This window comes from Pomacea canaliculata, linkage group LG1 (genome assembly GCF_003073045.1).
Source record: "Pomacea canaliculata isolate SZHN2017 linkage group LG1, ASM307304v1, whole genome shotgun sequence".
NCBI classification, from domain to species: Eukaryota; Metazoa; Mollusca; class Gastropoda; order Architaenioglossa; family Ampullariidae; genus Pomacea; species Pomacea canaliculata.
Window position 1 is genome coordinate 10,581,387 of NC_037590.1, and position 19,963 is coordinate 10,601,349.

Consider the following 19,963-nt stretch of genomic DNA (forward strand, 5'->3'; position numbering starts at 1 on the left):
TAAACTGAGCTTGATTACGACTGGTGAAATCAATCTCTGTTGGTACTGCAAGGGGTAATGTCAGCGGGCATTGTCTTGGCTGAGTGTATGCACAGAGCGACGTGCCAGGTGAGAAGGGGAGAGACGCCGTGGTCCTGCTGACAAGCCTTTACGCCTTCAGTAATAGATGAGTGTCGGAAACCATTCTCCTTTCCTGATGGAGGTGAGGCGCCAAGTCACGCGAAGTGAGGCCACAGTATCATATCTAAACAAGAGGGTCTCAGCCTTAAGCACCACCATCAGCCCCCTTCCACCGAAAGGAAAAAAGGAGAGCAAAAAAGGCTATTTTCAAGTCCTAATTAGATTCTCTTTTTCTTGGATAATTCCAGCCATCACGATCTGCCACGGATGCCGCTGGATGCAAAATTGCACCGCTGTTCTCGACTCTGATTAGCACAGGCACAAAAAGCCTATTCCACTAGGCCCTACAGTTGACGTGCAACTGCATCGCAGTGATTGAATTCAGGTGATCCGAACTAGGCGGAACCCTTTGAAGTCTGCTAGAAATGCAGGTGTGTGCCCCGGCTCTTCCTGCCCCTTGGGGTTTTGATCTTGGGGAAGGCCGCGTTTAATTGGGTGGGCAATTTGCCTGGGTAGAATGACAATCGAGTTACAATGTCAATTAGAGATTATGGCCCCGATAGAAAAGGTTGTGACTCAATTACAATTTGCCACCAAGGAGCGGTCTCTTTGAAGTCGTGCAAGATGGCAGGGGGAGACATTGGTGTTGCTGTGCGCATACGCGGACCCCCAAATGGGAGAAGAAAATGCTTTGTACATTTTTTCCCCCTGTGGCTCGTGGTAATCGCTAGTGGCTTTTCCTCCTCTTCTTGCATATGGAGGATAACGACCAGTCCATTTTGATCCAGGCATTCGAATATGAGTCGGAAGTAGTTACCCAGCTTTTATTTCTGGTCCAACATTTCAGGGTCTCTGATGTCAGTGGGTACTGCCGGCGGTCTGATCTACTTGGCATCTGCCCGCTGTCGGTCGCTGCCGGTAGTTCTGTGCAGCCTGGCCAATCGCCTTTGCGTTCTTGCCACAAGGAAGCAGAAGACGTCCTATTTTCTCTTTCCCACTTAATTAGATATGTTGGTATAATGGTCCTTGTAAGTACTTTGGAAACGATGGCAGGTTCAACATTTTTTCATATTTTGTTCCCGACAGCAGCTATTTAAAATCAACTTCTGCTTGGTAGCACAGTCATAACAGGACCTCTAGTGTGACTGCTTATCTGTCGGTACCGCACTTGGTGAAACTGCAACTGGAAAGGTTGAGTGTGTTGAACAGCTTATAGCCTGAGATTGGAGTGGGTAAAAAATTAGTAATTTAAAGTGTATTTTGCATGTTAGTACATCTTTACCTAGTTTCAGAACACTGTCCAGTGGTATTTAAAACATTAAAACCATGATGCGCACCTTTCTCTGTGTTTTACAGGTTTGATTATTGATGTTGGCATTAATGCCGCTTTGGTTTGTATTAGTGGTCGGTATTCATGTGCAGAGTTTGTCTTGTTCACAGGGTGGGAAGTTTGGGATGCAGCCGCCCTATCCAGGGCTTGTGATGTACAATGACTTCACACAGCCCCCACCAGCACACATGGGTATCCCACCGGTTCACACAGACCCCAAAACAGGTAAAAAGAAATGTCTTTCTTTTTATAATCTGCTCCTACTTCATTTCTCTCTCCTTGGCTCTCTCTCTCTCACATACACCATTGCTGCTTTGTGATAAGAAAGAATATAAAAAATTTTGAATAATGACCATTTGATTTTTCAGCTTCCATCCAGACTTGTAGCAGTAAAAGGTTTTCTTGGTTTTGAAAGGTTGTCTTCTACATACCAGCCAAAACCAGTAGATTGATATATTGAAATAAAATAGAGCTAGAAATGGAATTGAAATAGAATAAACCCTGCTGTTCCCAGGTGACCTCGTGTCAGAGGGTCAGAAGGTTTGCAATTCTTAGCTTACTGCATTAGAGACATATTAAAAGTAATCATCGATTTTAGTTAAAAGCTGGTTTCAGGTCTGTGTTAGCTTGTTTCAGATTTCCAACTTTTAAAAAAAATCCAGATGCCTTTTGAATTTGCAGTTTCTGCCTGTTATTGTTAAAGGACTTAAATTTCGTAGATTTCACTTCACTGTGGAATGTGTAGGAATGTATTAGCCTTGCTAAAAATTTCAGAATGGCAGTGTAGTCTTTTTGTTAACAGGGCTACCACGTCCGTCAATGTATGCAGCATATCCTGCTCCCCACAGTCAGTTTCCTCATCCTTTGTACGGACCGGATTTTCCACAAGTTCAGTGGTGAGTTTTTTGGCTGGTTTATCTGCTTGTGGACATTATCCTGTAGAATTGTTGGTGGTGGAAAGAAATTGGTTCCATAACAGGGGAAGAGATTTTTTTTAAAATGACATTCTCCCAAACACCTGCCAAACCTACCTTTTCTTTTTCCTGTCCAGGTTATTGTTTGACAAACTTCTCAAGGACTGCTAAGCTAATGTGTAGATCAGGAGCATAAGAGATGTGTTTATAATTCCTATGGTTTGGATCTCAGTAGTGCCACCTGGTCTCTTGCAGGCACAGGCCAGCATACCCTATTAGTGGTGCCTTTTCTGGCTCATACCCACCTTCTATATCCCGATATGGGCCTCCATCCCTCCTTCCTCACCCAGGCCTCCCGCATCCAGGTATGCCTCATCCTGGGGTGTTGCCCGGCCACAAGACAGACATGATGGTTACGCACGGGCTGCAGGACAGTCACAGGTGAGTGAGACGTATCAGAATGCTTTTTCTCCTGAGTGTACAAGGCAGCAGCACTAGACTGTGACTGGCAACAATGTCAGTTGGCCACAACTTCATTGTTGTTTGTGCAAGAGTATTAGGTATCCACAGAATACTTCTGTAAGTGATATTCCTTTGAGGAAGATGACTATTAGTTTATAAATATGATTTTGTAAAGCATTAGGTTTTATTTAAGCTTTTGTAACAGGGATGTCTCTACCCAGTTTTGTAAAAGCATAGTTAATGTACAATCTAAGATATGATGCATTCAAGCATTAACAAGTATGTTCTTTACAACTCAGTTTAATGAGTTTCTTCAAGCATGTCAAAGCTTGATCTATCAAACTGAATTAAAACAGGAGTGTGTTCTTAGTGTACTTTTTAAAAAGAATGTTATTAAATCCAACATGCAAGTAAGCAAAGTGAACTGTACCTTGTTTTAAGCTGTGTACCTACACTCGTATAGTTCAGAAACCTAAAATTCCTTACCTCAATTATTCAGGCTCTGTTATTTGTGTGTTTTGTTTAAAAACAGGCTTTTCTAGTTTTGTTGCTGTTTTATACAAAGGTTTTGCTTAAGAAATGGTATGACAAGTCTGCCTGCCTTGATGGTGTGTGATCATTGCTGCAAGCGTCACTGGTGCCATAACTTAAAAAAAAAAATACTGGAAAGACTGCATCATTTGCTAGTGAAGCTTTTAAGAAACGTCTCCATAAGTGCCGGGAACTATTTTCACGATCAATATGTCAGTCCTGCACAGTCCTCTTTCACTGCACTTGCTTCTCCATGGAGCTGGTAGAGAAGATGCAGTCTGTCTGGTTCATTGTTGGCATGCAGCAGTGAGAGCACCTGTGCTCCTGTTACTGCTCAAAGCAGATACATCAAACATGACCATGGAACCATCACTGCTTCCTTGCCAAGCTGAGATCCAGAGAGAACTCTAGCTTATTCCTGCCTCCTTCTAAAGGAGAAGAAGCTTGACAGCATCACTTCAGATGATGAACCATTTGGTTGCAAGACACCAGACTTGGCCAGCTCTTGAAAAGTGCATACACTTTAATGTTGCATGCCATCTTGATATGAATAAGCACAACCTTCAGAGAGAACAAGTTGTCATTTTTTTCTCTCTCTCTCATCTTTCAGGCTAGTTTCACATGAAGGAGAAAATGGTAGATGTAAAACAGAGGAGATCTCAAAGCCGGAGGGGGAGCGGAAAAGGCCCTATATCAAAAAGCCACTTAACGCCTTTATGTTGTTTATGAAAGAAATGCGACCCAAGGTTATATCCGAGTGCACCCTCAGAGAATCTTCAGCAATCAACCAAATTCTAGGCAGGAAGGTAAGTCATTGCCAGAGTAGAAGAAGGGAAAGGGATTAGGTTGCTTTTCTCGTCAGCCTGTCTCTTTCTTGTCCGTTGCAGATTGCTAGGGTCTCAGGACAACGAAAACTGTAGTAGTAAGAGCAGTGACTCCGCTGCTGCACGCAAGAAGGATCGGAACTATGTAAAGAAACCACTAAATGCCTTTATGTTGTTCATGAAAGAAATGAGACCAAAGGTGATAGCGGAATGTACTCTCAAGGAGTCAGCTGCCATTAACCAGATCCTTGGCAGAAAGGTGAGTAGAGGTGTGAGGAAAACACGCAGGCTTACCTTACTGTTACGGACTATATGCATTTCCCCCTCTCCTTCCTTCGTGTTCAGAATGGTGGGTTTTTCATAATTTTTTTTATCAAATCTTTTATGTTGGGGAGTAGGGGGTGGGGAATGGTCGTAGTGGGGGATGTATAAGATAAGTAAGATGTTTGTAGGGAGATAACTAGGTGTACCTAAGAAAAGGTAATACATAAATTTTACCGGAAAACCTGAGTTGCAGCTGTTTGAGTGCCATGCAACTTCCCCTAATTTCCAAAAAATATATATATATACTGTTGTATGTCATCTTGATATGAATAAGTGCAACCTTTGGAGAGAACAAGTATGTGTGTATAAATCTGTTCCGGAGGAGTAGTTGGGTGTCTTTTCTGCAATTTCTTTTATATTTCTACCACTGGTCTGTAGCACTGTATGTGCATAAAGGTGCTTTTCTGTGTAGCAATTTGAGCCTCTATTTACTCCTGCATGCTTTGTGGAAGAAAATATAAAGCGTATCATTCAGGTGCTATGGCAGCTACAGAGATAGTGAAGCAGAACAAATATAATTGGAGGCATTTAACATAGATTTATCTAGTGTGTAAAATATATGCTTCAACAAACTAATTATTTTTTTTTAATGGCTGGATCAGTAATTAAAGAGACTAACCAGTCTTCTTTTATTGGCAAGTCGTCAACATTAGCTATCTCCCATGGGCATAGAAAGAAGTCAGGATGTTGATGTCGTTGCATTACATAGTCATTGTTGTATAAACACATGAGAATATTGGTGTTTGAAAGCTTGCATCTTGAAAAAGGAAATAGCTGCTTTGTAAGATTTGGGAAATATTCTATTACTAAAACCCATCGTTAAAGAAAGATCCACTTCCTCTTCTATTTATGTTTTGGATCTTTCATCTGCAGAATAGACGTATAATAAAATATATTTTATATAAAAAAATTTAAAAATATAAAAACATTTCACTGTCAGTACGTATTCGTAAGTGTACCTAAAAAGCTTTACCATGTTATCATTATCATTGTCAGTACATATTCCTAATGTACAAGACTTATTGGACATCTGGGCCTAACCATTCATGGCTGATGTTTATCAATATTTTCAAACAAAGCTTTCCTGTAAATGCAAATGGTAGCAAGAAAATGAATAGTTTTTGGACAAAAAATACACACTGGAAAAACATTTAAGAATAAACTTGTACACTGAAATACAGCATTGCATTGATCTCTTGCACTCTCTCTGTAAATTTGTCTCCATCGCGTACAATTTTGATGAAAATGATTATTAGATCTTATAATTGTTAAAGAAAAAAAAATCTCATTAAACTTCATATGATTTTATAGTTTCACACAGATATGATGATTGTCATAAGGAGTTTAGCAGATGGGTGACCAAACAATCATGACTGAAGGCAAAGACAGTAATTGATATAAAAGCATAAAAAATAGGTGGGCTTTGCACCATTTGAACTGTTCTTCATTCTGTAGGGAAAAGGTACAATAACATAACCAATATACAATCAAATGGTTGTGGATTGTAACCTGGATAGAAAACACTCGAGGTAAAAAAATGGACCAAAATGAGACCTTCAAACTACAGGCAGTTTGACTGTAGGGTATTCAAGTGAGAGAGATGCAAGACCATGTGGATGGACTTGCCACCTTATGCATCTGGCAGGAGACTACACACAACTGCTAAGAACACTGCACTGTGCATATTTTTTATTGAATTCTTGTGATGCTGTTTTGCAGTGGCACGCACTAGACAGGTCAGAACAGGCCAAATATTATGAGATGGCTCGCAAGGAGAAGGATTTACACATGCAACTGTATCCTGGTTGGTCAGCTCGAGACAACTACGCAGCACACAATAAAAAGAAAAAGCGGAAAAAGGAACAAGTCACACCTCAGGAGAACAAAGGTGCCTCTTCAGGTATTGCGTTTGGTCACTGTCATTGGATTGCAAAATTTTGTGTGTGGTTTTTTTTTTTGTTTTGTTCACGGATTGTAATTCTGGTTTCAGAATCAGTATTGCAAGCTATATTGAAAGCCAAAAGCAAATTTTACTGTAAATTGTTTATATCTTCAAATGTTCATGCTGTTGAAAGCAGTTGAAAGGTCTGCGTAGGCTTGCACCTGAGAAAGCCCTGTGTCTTGCAGAATGTCCAAATGCAAAGAAGTGTCGTGCACGCTATGGCTTGGACCAGCAGTCCCAGTGGTGCAAACCTTGCAGGTAAGACTGCTCTGTCCTATGGCCTGCTTTGCCCTGCCCAGCGCTGCCCTGTGCCCTGTCCCTCTGCCCATGCCCACCCGAAATTTTTTTCTTTTTTCTTTTCTTTTATTATTTTTTAATAGCTGACTGTCTAAAGACAGCAGTGTGGCTAATGCAGAAAAGTCGTGCAGGGTCAGCCACACAGCAGTCTGGTTCCAACAGACCACCAAACTGCCTAGGTGTTCCCAGGTGAGAAATCACAAGATACTTGGAGTTATCTGGGAACTGCTACACTTATACTGCATGAACGTGTATCTCAGCATTTCATAAATGGAGGTGACGGAGATCTCATGCAGTGCCAGCAATCTAGACGTGTATCCTCACTCAGCTTTCTCTTACTTTCAGACTTTTTTCTCATTTATTTACAGGCGGGCATAGGCTGTTACCCAGGGATGCCTTGGGCGTGCGTTCCCATTGTTTTTGGAGTTATGCCCCAAACCCAGACCGTAACCTTTGCCTTCTGAGTGACAGCTGTGTTCAGTATTTTTTTCTCCTCCGAACTTTTCTGCAATGGCCGTCTTGTCTCGTTTCAGATCTCTGCATGAAAAGTGTGATCAGTCAACTGCTGAATTAGAAACGCAAAACACGACGGACATAAAATAGTAAGGTATTCTTGCCGGAACCTTCTGGAGCATGCTGAATGGCTAACGCTTGCAGTATCAGTGTGGACAGGCGTGGCTTTGCATGCTGTTACCTGGGCAGGGATCAGAATAGTTGCTGGTACTACCCAACATGCCTTCCCACCCTGCCACCAGTATTGCTCTTCCCATTTCCACCCCTTGTTTCAGGGTCATCTTTGTTGTCAGCCAGTCTTTATCGCATTTTCTTCCTAGCCCTGCGTGCTGTTTATGTACAAACAACAAAAACCTTTCGCTTGGGTGTTTACTTGTGTACTAAGCTGTCTTAGTGATGTATTCACCTATACATGTTCATTTTTGTCGCTGGATGGGTTGCCTTCTGCTTTTGCTTGAACTGATTTCTGGATGTACTACTGTATGGTTGTCTATATACCTTATTTGTACAGACTTTTAGATGCCTGCTGGCTTGTGTATCATACTGCAATCAGGCATGCTTTGTTTTGAACTCTGCAAGCATATTGTTTTTCCACCCTTCTCTGTTCACTCTTTATGTACATTCAGTTATTTATTTTATCAACATGTTCAGAAGTAAATAGAAGTGGAGGGAAAGGATCACTCATGAGAAATATAGAAATTGACAACATAGCTTAAGGAAAGAGTTATGAATGGGTCAGTAAGGAACATACCTATTTTGATGGTGTGTATGGGATTTAAGCGAAAGGAGTACTAAAAGTGTACGAAAAAACATAGTTGTATTTCTTTGGAAGTTCCTTTTATCCCTTCTAAAGAAGAACTAGAATGACAGTCTGAATAGGCACAAAGGAGACCTGGTCATGACTCTTTGTGAGTTAGAGTGGAGGGTGGGAATGAAGGCAAGACCTTTCTATCTAGCACTTCTAGTCAAGCCCATGGAGGCACCATCTCATTCAGAAGAAATGTCAGATAGCTGTCACACTTTTGGTGTGGCCATAACAGTGATCAATTTTATTTGGCCCAGTGGGCAATTTGAACATGGGAAGGTGCTCTAGTTACAGGCCAGAAAGTATGAACATGAACATGACAGGGTTTTTTCCTCGATGGTGGAGGTTGGCAAAGTTTAGGAGAGTACTTTGTGACAAGTGTCATTCTTATACTGGTGAAGGGTGTCAGACTGGATATATTTTTCTGCTGCTTTCACAGCATTCATATTTATTTAGACACTATGTTGTGACCAAAAACATTCTTTTAACATTAAATTTTGTCTGTGAATGTTTGCAAAGGAGCACTGTTTAGTGTTTGTTACTTTACTGCTTTTAGTGTTTGTTGTCAGGTTAGCAAGCAATAAAGGCTTACAATCTTTTTGGCTGATAATTTGTTATTTATCTAGATGTAAGAAACCACAAATAACTACAATATAGGCTAGGCTTTTCCTAGTGTTCTGCTACCTTACAACATGCTGTAAGCTGCAAGGGACATGTTTACCATATGTTCTAATTGAACAATATAGCTTGGAGACAAGCATCATAAGCCATATTGGTTTAGACGTTATACCAAACCTTTCGCACACTTGTATACAGTCCAGTCTTTCTATTATTTAAAATTCTGTGTCGTGAGGATCTTGTGAGGATACCCATCTGTCTCTATGATAGTCACAATAAGACCTGCAGGGACTGAACCTGTGATTTGGTCCGCCTGCCAGCTTAAACTACTACAGGTGCCTTACTACATAATACTTCCCTAAAAACATCCACATCCTTCTAGATTTTGTTCAGGATGGTTATCGGGTGATATTACTGATTTTGTTGGTCACAATGGCTGCATAGAGTTGTTTATAAGAGGTAATGTTGCTCTGAATGCTGAATTTGTGATTTATATACAAAAGTGGTTGTTTTCATAGAGGAACAGATTACAAAAGAGTTACCATTTTGTGCACCAATTACGAATTAAGTGATGGTATGCTGATACTTTATGGGGATTATAATATTTCCTTAAGCTTTGCATGCTTCATGTGTCCTGGCACAGATCCTTTGAGCATCACACATGACATCTTTGAAACCTCATGCATAATACATGAAGACCTTCAGAGCTTTATACACTGTACACAGAGGCCTCCAGTGCCTCATATATATATAGTAATAGACCTCTTCAAAGCCACAAAAGACCAAAAGAGATTCTTGTGAGTGTAAATCGTGTTTCAATCATTTCAGTCATTCTTCCTTAATGCGGGCTTTCAAAGCTTTGGGTTAGGTACTAAAACTGCTGCTGTCTAATGTTTTTTTTTTTTGTTTTGTTTACAATTTCAATATATTTCTCATAATTATCATACAATAGGCAGTGTCTTTGTTCTTAATTTCTTAAACTTCTGTCATAAGTGCTAGGCATAGTGGTCTCCTTACATCTCCTACCCCCACAAAAAAATACTCCCAACATGAGCTCCTTTTTTGTTTATTTTTTAATTACAGTCTCCGTAGCAGGGTTTATATTGCGGGGATTTCCTACCATCTAAAATGTTCTTTTTATTTGGCCATCAAGCTGCATTGCATAGGACAAAGCACCTCTCACTTCATTAATAAGCCTGTGCCATTTTTTATAGCTGCCTTTTTAAAATAAAGAGTTCTGTGCCTCTTTTCCAAACATTTGTCAGCAGCTCTATCTTCCCTCTTTATTGCGTTGTGCAAACTGTTGTCCTCACAGCTTTGCCTGGCTGTTGTCGTTCACTTTGTGTGCCCTGTATTCCAAATCCAGCAAGTGTGCCTTTTTATAAGCTTGCTTGCTGCATTGCTAGTTGAGATGTTGCTAACATGTGGTTGTAAGAAAGTGCTCACCTGTTGTAGAGATATCTGCTTGGCAGGCTCAGGTTTAGCATGCTCCTTGAGGCTGGCTGAACACCTTGTGGTGGACTTGGTCTGGTGAAGTGTTTATTCTCCCTCCTGACCTTGACATTTATGTGTCATTTCTACCATTCTGTTCACTACATGTATGTATTTTGCATTTAAGATACAAGATATTTTTATTAATTGCAGTGTGGATAAGGTTTACCTAGTAGGGGGAAAAAGGAGAAATAAAGTAAAGACGCATAGCAACAGGAGATCAAGAGATAATAAATCAATAGGAATACAGAGAAATTGTTGCAAGGGGAGGTTTGAAATAAGTTTTAAGTTAAGTGAATGAAGCACAGAACCATTTTGAAGGACAGTGGCATGTAACCATGCAAAGCAAAGCACTTTAGTCAAAGGGTGCTGATATATATCCATGAGAAGGTCATTGTTGGCTACCTTCCACCAGCATTAAAATTTAGGAGTAGCTGTGAAAAATGCACAAAACAAGATATGATCTGCTTAACAGGTTAAATGCCTATTAAGGTTACTTCTTTCTCTTCTTTCCACCAAGATGACCTCCCTGTTTTTAGACCCTACACCTGCAGATATAGGCAAAACGTTCAGCACGAAAAATACCTTTTTCTTTCTAATTCTCTCCTGCTGTTTATTTTCTTTCTTCTTAAAAATCACTTTTGTTATTTTTATTTGTTAGTTTTTGGGTTCTGATCGGAAGACTGATGTCTTGATGGCTCAAAATTATGTTCTTTTTAGATCATTTTTGCTTTCCCTTGCTTTTGAATATTTTTGAGGAGTGTATATACGGGGAGCTTAATAGATTCTTGTGGTGCTTTTAGAAATTAGCTTAGAAGTCCTTAAGGTAATGCATGTTGAGTCCATACTCCTTGGTGTAGTCTGTGTACAACAGTATACAAAGATTGGAGCATGCTTTGTGTACATGAATGAAAGTGTGGCTGTTTTTAACACCAGTAAAATAATGTCCATAATGCAATACAAGAGCTGCAGAGAGTTGCCTGGCAGTTATAAAGCTAGAACCAAACAAGATGCTCATAGATGCACACTTGCACACTCATGAGTGCACAAATCAACATACCTGATTTTTGGGAACTAGTACATTTTGTCTGATCTACATTAGGTTGAGGTAATAAATTGTCCCCCTATCATTTTAGCAATACTGTTAAACAGGATATTTTAATGAAAGGCTTATCTGTGAGGACTAGTCATTTTGGGCTTAAAAGGTCTGCCTGTTAACAGGTAAGACAAGTAATTTTTTAATGAACTCCTGTGCTAGCAGGGAAGATGCGGTTTAATGTAGCTTTGAAGCTAAAACATAAGTAAATCTTATATTTGCTGAGTGTGGTGATGTGACGGGTGTTGATTTGTGGTTGTAGATTGAGAGCTATACTGTATTGTACTGATTCTGTATTGTTGATTGAGAGCTATACTGTACTGATTATGTATTGCTTGTTGTTTGTGTTGTAGATTGAAAGCTATATTGTTTCTTTGTCTGTGTTTTGCTGCACCATGCATCACCACATCCTCTTCCCTCAAACCATGTAATTACTCCCTTGCTTGGAGCACTTGTTAGTGTCATGAAGTTGTGTGTATGTAAGCTAGTGTCATTCTTTTAACTATTGTATGGATCTTTAGTATATGAGTTTCATTTATTTGGTAGTCATTCGAGGACATTGCTGCAAGATTGCTAGCATAGAACCAGCACATTTAGAATTGACACAGCTCATAGAGAAATTAAGGGAAGAAACTTTATTGAGCATACAAACATAGAAGATGCTTTCAATTGTGTCTGCTGATACTACAGAAGAAAAATGTTTATTGCCTGAATTTTTTACAAAGTTTATCGCCATTATAATTTTTCTGCTTCCAACTTTTGTATGTGTGCAGTGATGTAGGAGCTCTGACCTCATAAGCTTTTCCCTTGACATTATACACACGAGAAACTAAAACCCAAAACAGTAACAAAGTGCAGTAACACTGATCTGAACTACTTACAGAAATGTATCAGAAAATAAAGGTTGTATTTAAAAATAAAAAATAGCCTGCACTTATTTTATCCGAAGAAGACCAGTTCCATTAAGACAGTTGCTATGGATAGTTTTAATTTATTAATTGAAAAGGTCATTTGCTAATCCTCATGGTAATTGAAGAGTGCTTTGACAGCAATGTTATACAAAGTTAAAATAAAGTCCTGTTAAATGACCATTGTTAGAAGGATCAAATGAAATTTGGCTAAAAACCACAATATATTAAGGAAGTGAGATACAATATTATTATAAGTGATTATGAAGCAGAAAAATAAGTTTCTTGATCTTTAAAATCGGTTTTGATGTGTAGACATGTATTCCAATTTTTCTGTATAGATAATAGATGGAGTGTGAATAGTTTCCTTCTAAATAATACATCAGTTTGTACTTGTTAAGAACTGTGAAACATGAAGCTTATTCAGCATGAACAGTCTACTATAGCAGTCTTTGATGTAATACATGGCAAATGACCTGTGTTGCCAGTCTTTGAAAGCTCCTGACTAGACACAAGTTATGTTGGAAGTGAATATAATCATAACTACCTGAGAACAAAGTATTTATAGTATTCAATAAAGTTCTCCTGTGACGTTTGCAGTGATTTTGGATTGTGAAGTGGCAAACATATTTATTTTGATCCCTCTCTTGTTTGCAGGCGAAAGAAGAAGTGTATTCGATATGAGCATGGAGAGAATGGGATGAGCACAGATGGCGAGGACTGTGATGATGAGTCTTCGCGCTTGAGTTCCCAGCGCTCAGGCTGTGACACAGACTCTAATCTTGATCTGGACAGTCCACGACCTGACCACCGGACGTCGTACACCGACCACCACTCTCCTCTCTCGCCTCTCATCAGTGAAAACATGGATGATGAACTTGATCCCAAAGTTCAGTTGAATGCAGGGCTGATTGGTTTTTCTTCTTCATCCGCTGCTGCATCAGGTGTTCATAAGTTGTCCACCACTCAGCACTCTCTTCAGCCCTTGGAGCCTGTGGTCAAGGCAGCATTAACGACTGCACCCATCAAGGCAGAATGTGCATCTCCCATCTCTCGGTCTTCACCTAACCTAGTGGCTACCTAGTAGCACACCTATGGCAAGAAAAATGCGCTTAAAATACTTGAAAGGTTTCTGATGGCATAATACAGCAGCCTTCGCTGGCTGTGTGCAGACTTCTTTCACCTTGACCTTGACTGCGTGATCCCCTCTGCTGGAATGGCTTGCTGGCCCTGCGCGTCTCAGGTGTGTGTGATTGCTAGAGACAGCAAGTTCTGGGTGCCGAGTCTGCTTGTGAATAGTTTTAACAACGTTGGGAGAGCAAACATTCAGCTGGCAGACATTGCCTTCTCTCTTTCTTGGGGATCCAGAATGTTCACTGTGACAGAAACACTAAAACTTCTGAGGAGTGTTTTCTACTTGAATGGTTCACTGGAATAGTCAGCAGGAGCCACAGGTTCAACCCTGACCTCTGCAGTGTTTCGGTGCCTCTGTGTATTTTCAGTGGGAGAATGGCAACATTCCTCAGTAAATCCACTGCATTTTTGTGGTGAAAGCTTGAACGGCCAGGACCGAAAATTTAGGACAGAAGGGGAGAGAACAGTGCACAGACCCAGCCTTCCCTGTGACTTTCTTACCTAATGAGTTATCTGTGGAAATCAGATTTGTGTTGATGACTTCACTCATCTTTCTTGAAAGGAGTCAGCTGGTGCTGCACATACTAGGTTGGGAAAAGCTTCCTCCTCCCTTCCTGGCTTTTTGTTGGCTAGACGTCAAAATGGGGAGAAGCATTCAGCTTAGCCAAACCTTTTCATTATATAAGTCTGTAACCAGTATTTTGAGCCACTGGCTAATAGAAAGCAATGATATTTGTAGAAGGGACCGGGAAAGAGAGCATTTCTGTTTCTTTATGTGGGTTCTACATCACTGTTATCAACATACCAGGTCATGACATGCTCTTTTAAATTAAGCTAGCAACAGCTTGGGATAAGGAATTAACAAAGCTAGTCTACTGATAAATTCATTGGTAGATGTATAGTGTATCCCCCTTTCAGTAGATCAACAAAAGGCTTATAACTCTGCTGCAGTGAGCTGTTTCATTGAGAAGACTGTCATAGAAGAGTAGAAGACTTTTTCATTCATATGCTTCATTATCTGTTGTGGAGTCAAATTTGTTGGTGCCAAGAAAACCTTGAATTTTCTTGCCTACGCAAAGTAATAAAAGCACTGAGAAAAAAAATTGTCCTTTGTACCCCAGCTTTTAGCTGCCAAAATCTTTATTGGAAACATAACACAGGAGGAGCAAATAGCATTTAGTAGCATTGTGAAGGGAGGAATCTTTATAACAAAGTCCTGAGAGATTTTTCTAATTTCAAAATGTTTTTATGTAGGCAGTTGCAGATTGACGCTTGTAACCCACTTGCAGAAGTTTAAAAGGATTCAAAACTCAGCTAACACCAAAACAAAACAAAACAAGATAGCCTCTATCCCACCCCATCTGGAAAACTTTTATCCCACCTCTTCTGGAACAGATGCAGATTATTTTTATTTCCAAAGAATTTATGAAAAATTATGTGTTTGCATTATAAATATGTCAGTGTAAAAGGTTTTTAGTTATTATGAGTTATTTACTTTTTAGATTTACAAGCAATTATAATATTAGTATTAACTATGAAAAAATATTGACAAGAAATACTAAATATGCATTGCTTGTGATTGATAAGTTTGGAGAAGATGAAATATTTCATTAACATGGTTATTACTTTTAAAAGGACTGGCGGCAGATGTTATGTTGAAAATTAGGAGATTTCAGGAGTTAGAAAATTGCAAACTACTTATGTTAAAATTTACAGCAATTATGACAACAGGAATTAAGAAGCACTCTGCTATCCATGATTATCTTTGTCACTGGGATTTTTCTAGAAGTCACATCTAATCTGTGATTACCTGGTTTTGGCCCTACGTTTCTCATAGAGCACATGACAAGGTGAGATCTGTAACAAATGTAGACAAATTGATAAAATCAGATGCTGTTCTATACTCATATTTTGTGAGCAGGGAGAGAGGCAGACTTTAGGGGGTTGTTGAAATAGTGCTTGAAAGTTGTCATTGCTGTACTTGTGGCAGAGAAGTTGCTGAACCTTAATGCTACAAATATTTTAGCAGTATTCTTTTTTTGTAACCCATATTTTTTTTATTTAGGAAAAAAATAAGGTGTTGATATTTATTTGGTAGGAAACATGCATTGCAAGTAAAATAGCCCAGTAATTTGCTCATCTCTCTAGACTGGCATTTTCTCTCTCTGGTAAAGCTTAGTATAAGAATTGTTTGTATTGCTAATTGTAGCCTTGATCTCTTAGCAGACTGAATGGTGGCTTCCTATGCATGCCAGGAATTGTTGAGACTCTGTTACAACTACATTTCAGAAATGGTCAAACATCATGTCTGTATTGCATCTCTTATGTGAAGTCTATTAAAATGAAGGCAAGATGTCTTATGTACAAAGAAATTTGAATTAGTCTCAGCTTGCTTTAGAAGGTTTATTGTCTCCACAAAAGGTGATTTTGAATGTGTCCAGAAAAATATAAAATGGAAGATACTAACACAATTGTGAAGTAAAGCTTCATCGTGTTGATGAAAATATCTTGATTAATTAAAACAGATTTTTGGCAGATGAAATGTTTTCTCCAAACTGAGACAGATTAACATATTCTTGGAATTAAAACCACTTATGGCCAAACCAAAAATGGTACTCTGAACTTACAGGCCTCTTTTGAAGCAGAGGAGAGCCATTTGTGAGAAGACAAGGTTGCAGCTTGCTGTGCTTGTGCATATTCCCAGTTGTTTGACCATTCTCTTTAATGCTGTTAAACTAAGTCCCATGAGATGACATCCTTCAGTTTTGTTTTGGTTTACAATGCAAGCTTCAGGTATGTTGCAGAATCTTTTCTAGGCTTGTAAATTGTTTTAACCACTTTTTTGTATGGTGCTCTGTGTATAAAAAGCTGTATATGAGATGTATGCCTTGAGCTAGAAGCCCTTCCTGTGTCAGCATTTGTACCCATGACCTTGAGAATGCTGTGTTGTACTGCTTGTAGGGTGCAGGGATTGTTTTGGAATAGGGGTTGTGTTGCTTTTTGGGGCAAGTCACATGTAAAAAAAAATTTAAAAAAGGGGAGTGGGGAGTCTGCAAGATTGCTGACATTGGACACTATGAGAAGGTAGAGGGAAGGGATTAAAAGAAATAGCAAGCAGATTACTTGGTCTGTTCCCTTCAGCGACAGGATATTTCCCACATGTTCTTTCCACTTGTAGGAATCAAGTTCTTCCAAACTGTGCAATGAAGTCAAGGGAGGCAATGTCCCATCATAGGTCTGACATGATGGCAAGTTGCCTTCTGACGCTTTCTCTGGAAAATTCTTTCAGTTGGCAGCAGTTCTTTGGATTTTCATGACTACTGGAGAATCTGACATCTGCAAAGAGGGTGTTGATGCTTATTGCAATTATTGTATGTGTTCAAGTCTTTTGATCATCTAAACGGGGGATGCTCTCAGCATAAGCATCCATGCTAGTTTGCAACATAACTGTTAAAGTGACCATTAATTGTCATCATCATCTTCATCCTTGGGGATTTTAGAATGAAAAGAACATGCAGTCGGTGGAGTGTGATAGTGGAATGGAAGACAGTAGGTATGTGGCTGTGGACTTTATGGACTCCTGTTTACATACAGTTTGTGAAATGTGGGGAAAATACACAGCGATGGATCCTAAGGCATGTCTGTCTGTAAATAGTGGTGTTAATTCTGTATTGCCGTCAGTTTGGTTTATTGTTAAAAGCTTTATGGTTGGATATAGCGCTGTATGTGGTTCTGACAGAAAGCATTCTTGACAAATATTGTCTTTGTACAATTCATTCTCTTATGTACAAGTTTTACACACCAATAGAAGACATGTTGAAAAACATTTATGTAAAAAGGTAACTTTTTGTTTATAATAATGGCATAGACAGAAACATGTCACATATTTCATTAGCTTTGTGTATGAGAGAGAGAGAGAGAGCAGGTGTCATTGAGAGGGGGAAGAGTGAGTGCAGTCATGGCTGAGAAAATGAAGTGACATTTTTGGCAGCCACAACACAGTGTGTAGGTACAAGGTATTCCACATTACCCCATACAGTTGAGTTCCTTGGTCCATTCTTTCTCATTATTATTTTTCCAGGTAGGTCATATCTATGTTAATCACTACACTGGCATAAAATTGTGATCTGTTCACAGTGGCCAAATCTTAAGAAGTAAATGTCATGTTTTTTTTATTTAAAAAAAAGTTTAAGCAGACATGGACAAGTTGCTCTATATTGGTATGGTTTTCTTTTAAAAAAAAAAAGGTTGGGGGATGTCTGTTAAACACCTCAAATCATTGTTGTGGGTCTTGCTGCCAATCAAACAGCATTATCAGAGATGTAAGCACTTTCTAATGTAGAGCTTTTCAAACAGCATTATATAAACTCTTCATTTGAAATACAACAGGTGTAAATGTGGAAGAGATTTTGTTAACAAGAAAATTGTTGGTTTCAAAAACTATGCAAGAGCTATCAAATTCCCAGGAGGAATAGGGAACATGAGCACTACCAGGGAACAGTTTATCCATGTTTATCAGGGTCTTTTGTCATACCTTAGCTTTTTATTCCAAAGCAGGTATGAGTTAAAAGTTGAAGATAATGGGGAAATAAGACACTTATTTTTATTTTAAAATAGTGTTAGGTGATGACTGAATCATTTTCTGGTGACCCAGGTGTAATACACTGGTGTCCTCTTAGGAATCTTATGTGCACGTAACCCAATTTTGTTTCATAACTCAGGATATGGCTTCTTAATGAAGAAGATACATTTGCTGTGATGAGTTACTATTTGAAGCTGCACTTTCCTATCCCAAATAACCCCACAGATTTAGGGAGAACAATCTTTTGGGGGCATTTTCTAGGGTCTGAAGAGCAGGGTCTTGTAGGTGCTAACAGAGGCTGGTCTTGTTGGTCAGCTGATGACCTGGTGTCCACATAGCCCTTGGAATAGACCACAGATGGCAGCCCGATTTCCAAATTCTGTTTTCTTTTTTAGTAAACCATGCTTTCCTGCCATAGCTATATCTGAGGTAGACTTAGCTCAAGGCCCATGAGTGGTTAAAGAATGGATTGGCATGCCATTTGGGACCTTAAATGGGTAAAAACTAACAAGTTGCGTTTATGAATTGTGAACATTAGTTTGTGATGCAAAATCATTGACATAACAGGATCCACTCTTTACTGTTGTGTCACTGCTGGATGATAGATTTATAAGGTCATGATGACTATGAAGCTAGCCTTGCTAGATGTTTCATAGGGAGTAATTTCATGACGTCAGCTTATGGCAAGCTTCTTGTATTCCTTAAGCAAACTGAACAGGGATGTCAATTCCTAATAGCTGTGCCTTTATTTTAATTAGCTTTCATTGTCAGACATACAATACTTGCTTCTTAATTTGTGTATGTGCCTTTAATAATTTTACATTCTCCTTTTGATAATATTTCCCTTGTGTTATTTGTCTAAACTCTCAGCAAGTTGATTCCTTAGGTCTAGGTTTGCAAGCTTTTTTTTTTTTTTCAGAATTCCTCTGAAAGACTTAAATGTCTGTTTAAAAAGTCAGTAAAGAAAATGAAGTAGGGATATGTTAATATATTGTGGAACCAGTCTAAAACAAAAATTTCAGTATCTCTGTCCCTCACTTTTAGTTATATTCATTGTTTTATTAACTAATGACAATCACAGATAATGTTTGCGTATCCACAAAGGATACTGTTTTTTCATGTACAATCTTTATAACTGTATCAGTAAAGGATACCAGTAAACAAAACTGAAAAGAAATGAGCAGAGAGATGTGATCTTAACAAATGATTTCAAGTTACTGTCCGTCTGGCTGCTATGTCCGGTTGTAAAGAACACAAGTGCCAAAGTACACCTGTTGTAGATAAGCCCGTACACATGCACTACATAACTGACTAGCTAGCTGATCGTTCCTACAGAGCTGGGATGATTAAAAAGGATCATTTCTACGCCCCTCCTCCCTTTCGCCACATTCACATGAAAACTATTACACAGTACCATGTTACTGAGGTACAGTTAAGACAGTTAAACCTGGATGCACATATTCATGATTGCCATCACTTAAAAGTCCCACGAAGTGCAGTCACCAGACTTTGCTAATGCATTGCTGTACAATTTTGTCTCTCGTCTGTTGACTCTTGATAAGCGGGTATCTACATTGGCTTGTAAACACTGGCTGTGTTTCATTATCATAATTCCCTCTTTTGTTCTCAAAAATCGTGTATTTATAATTTGCTGTCTAATAACAGTAATAAAACGATTGAGTTGACTATTGAATAATTGCATTATGATTTATTTAGGTCTTGTGTTTGGATGTGTGTATTGTTCAGCGCTTCAGTCATCCAATGGTAAGGATACTATTGAATTTTTTTCCACCTTTGTTGGTGACACATCAACATTCAGATTATCTTTGAAGGCAGTTTCTCTGTGGCAGGAAAGAATGTTTGACCTGGGGGAGGGAGGTGAAGGTACCTGCTGGACCAAATGGAGGCAATTAACAAAGCATGACTGCAAGGATAGCTGGCATGGTGTGTGCTCCTCCCTCTGCATCAAAACATTCTTTCATGCTAAAACTGTATGTTTGGCCTTAAATTGTAAATGCAACAAAACATTTTCTTTTTAATCTAAAAATCTCTTTTATAGCCATATATTTAGG

General features: G+C 39.1%; 1 protein-coding gene across 3 annotated transcripts in view; it reads left to right on the forward strand.

Annotated features, from left to right (window-relative positions):
- Nucleotides 1-19,584, forward strand: part of LOC112561450 (protein pangolin, isoforms A/H/I/S-like) — a 63,839-nt gene extending 44,255 nt beyond the window's left edge. For 2 of the 3 annotated variants that reach the window (XM_025234351.1, XM_025236006.1), the window contains 7 exons: nt 1,561-1,675; nt 2,253-2,346; nt 2,620-2,805; nt 4,245-4,440; nt 6,225-6,405; nt 6,633-6,705; nt 12,833-19,584. In XM_025234351.1, the coding sequence (XP_025090136.1) occupies nt 1,561-1,675; nt 2,253-2,346; nt 2,620-2,805; nt 4,245-4,440; nt 6,225-6,405; nt 6,633-6,705; nt 12,833-13,259 (1,272 nt within the window). In that variant the 3' untranslated portion in view covers nt 13,260-19,584. Of the gene's footprint in view, nt 1-1,560; nt 1,676-2,252; nt 2,347-2,619; nt 2,806-3,967; nt 4,164-4,244; nt 4,441-6,224; nt 6,406-6,632; nt 6,706-12,832 lie in introns of all 3 variants that reach the window. The other variant, XM_025235202.1, reaches the window with a different exon arrangement.
- The last annotated feature ends 379 nt before the right edge of the window (nt 19,585-19,963 follow it).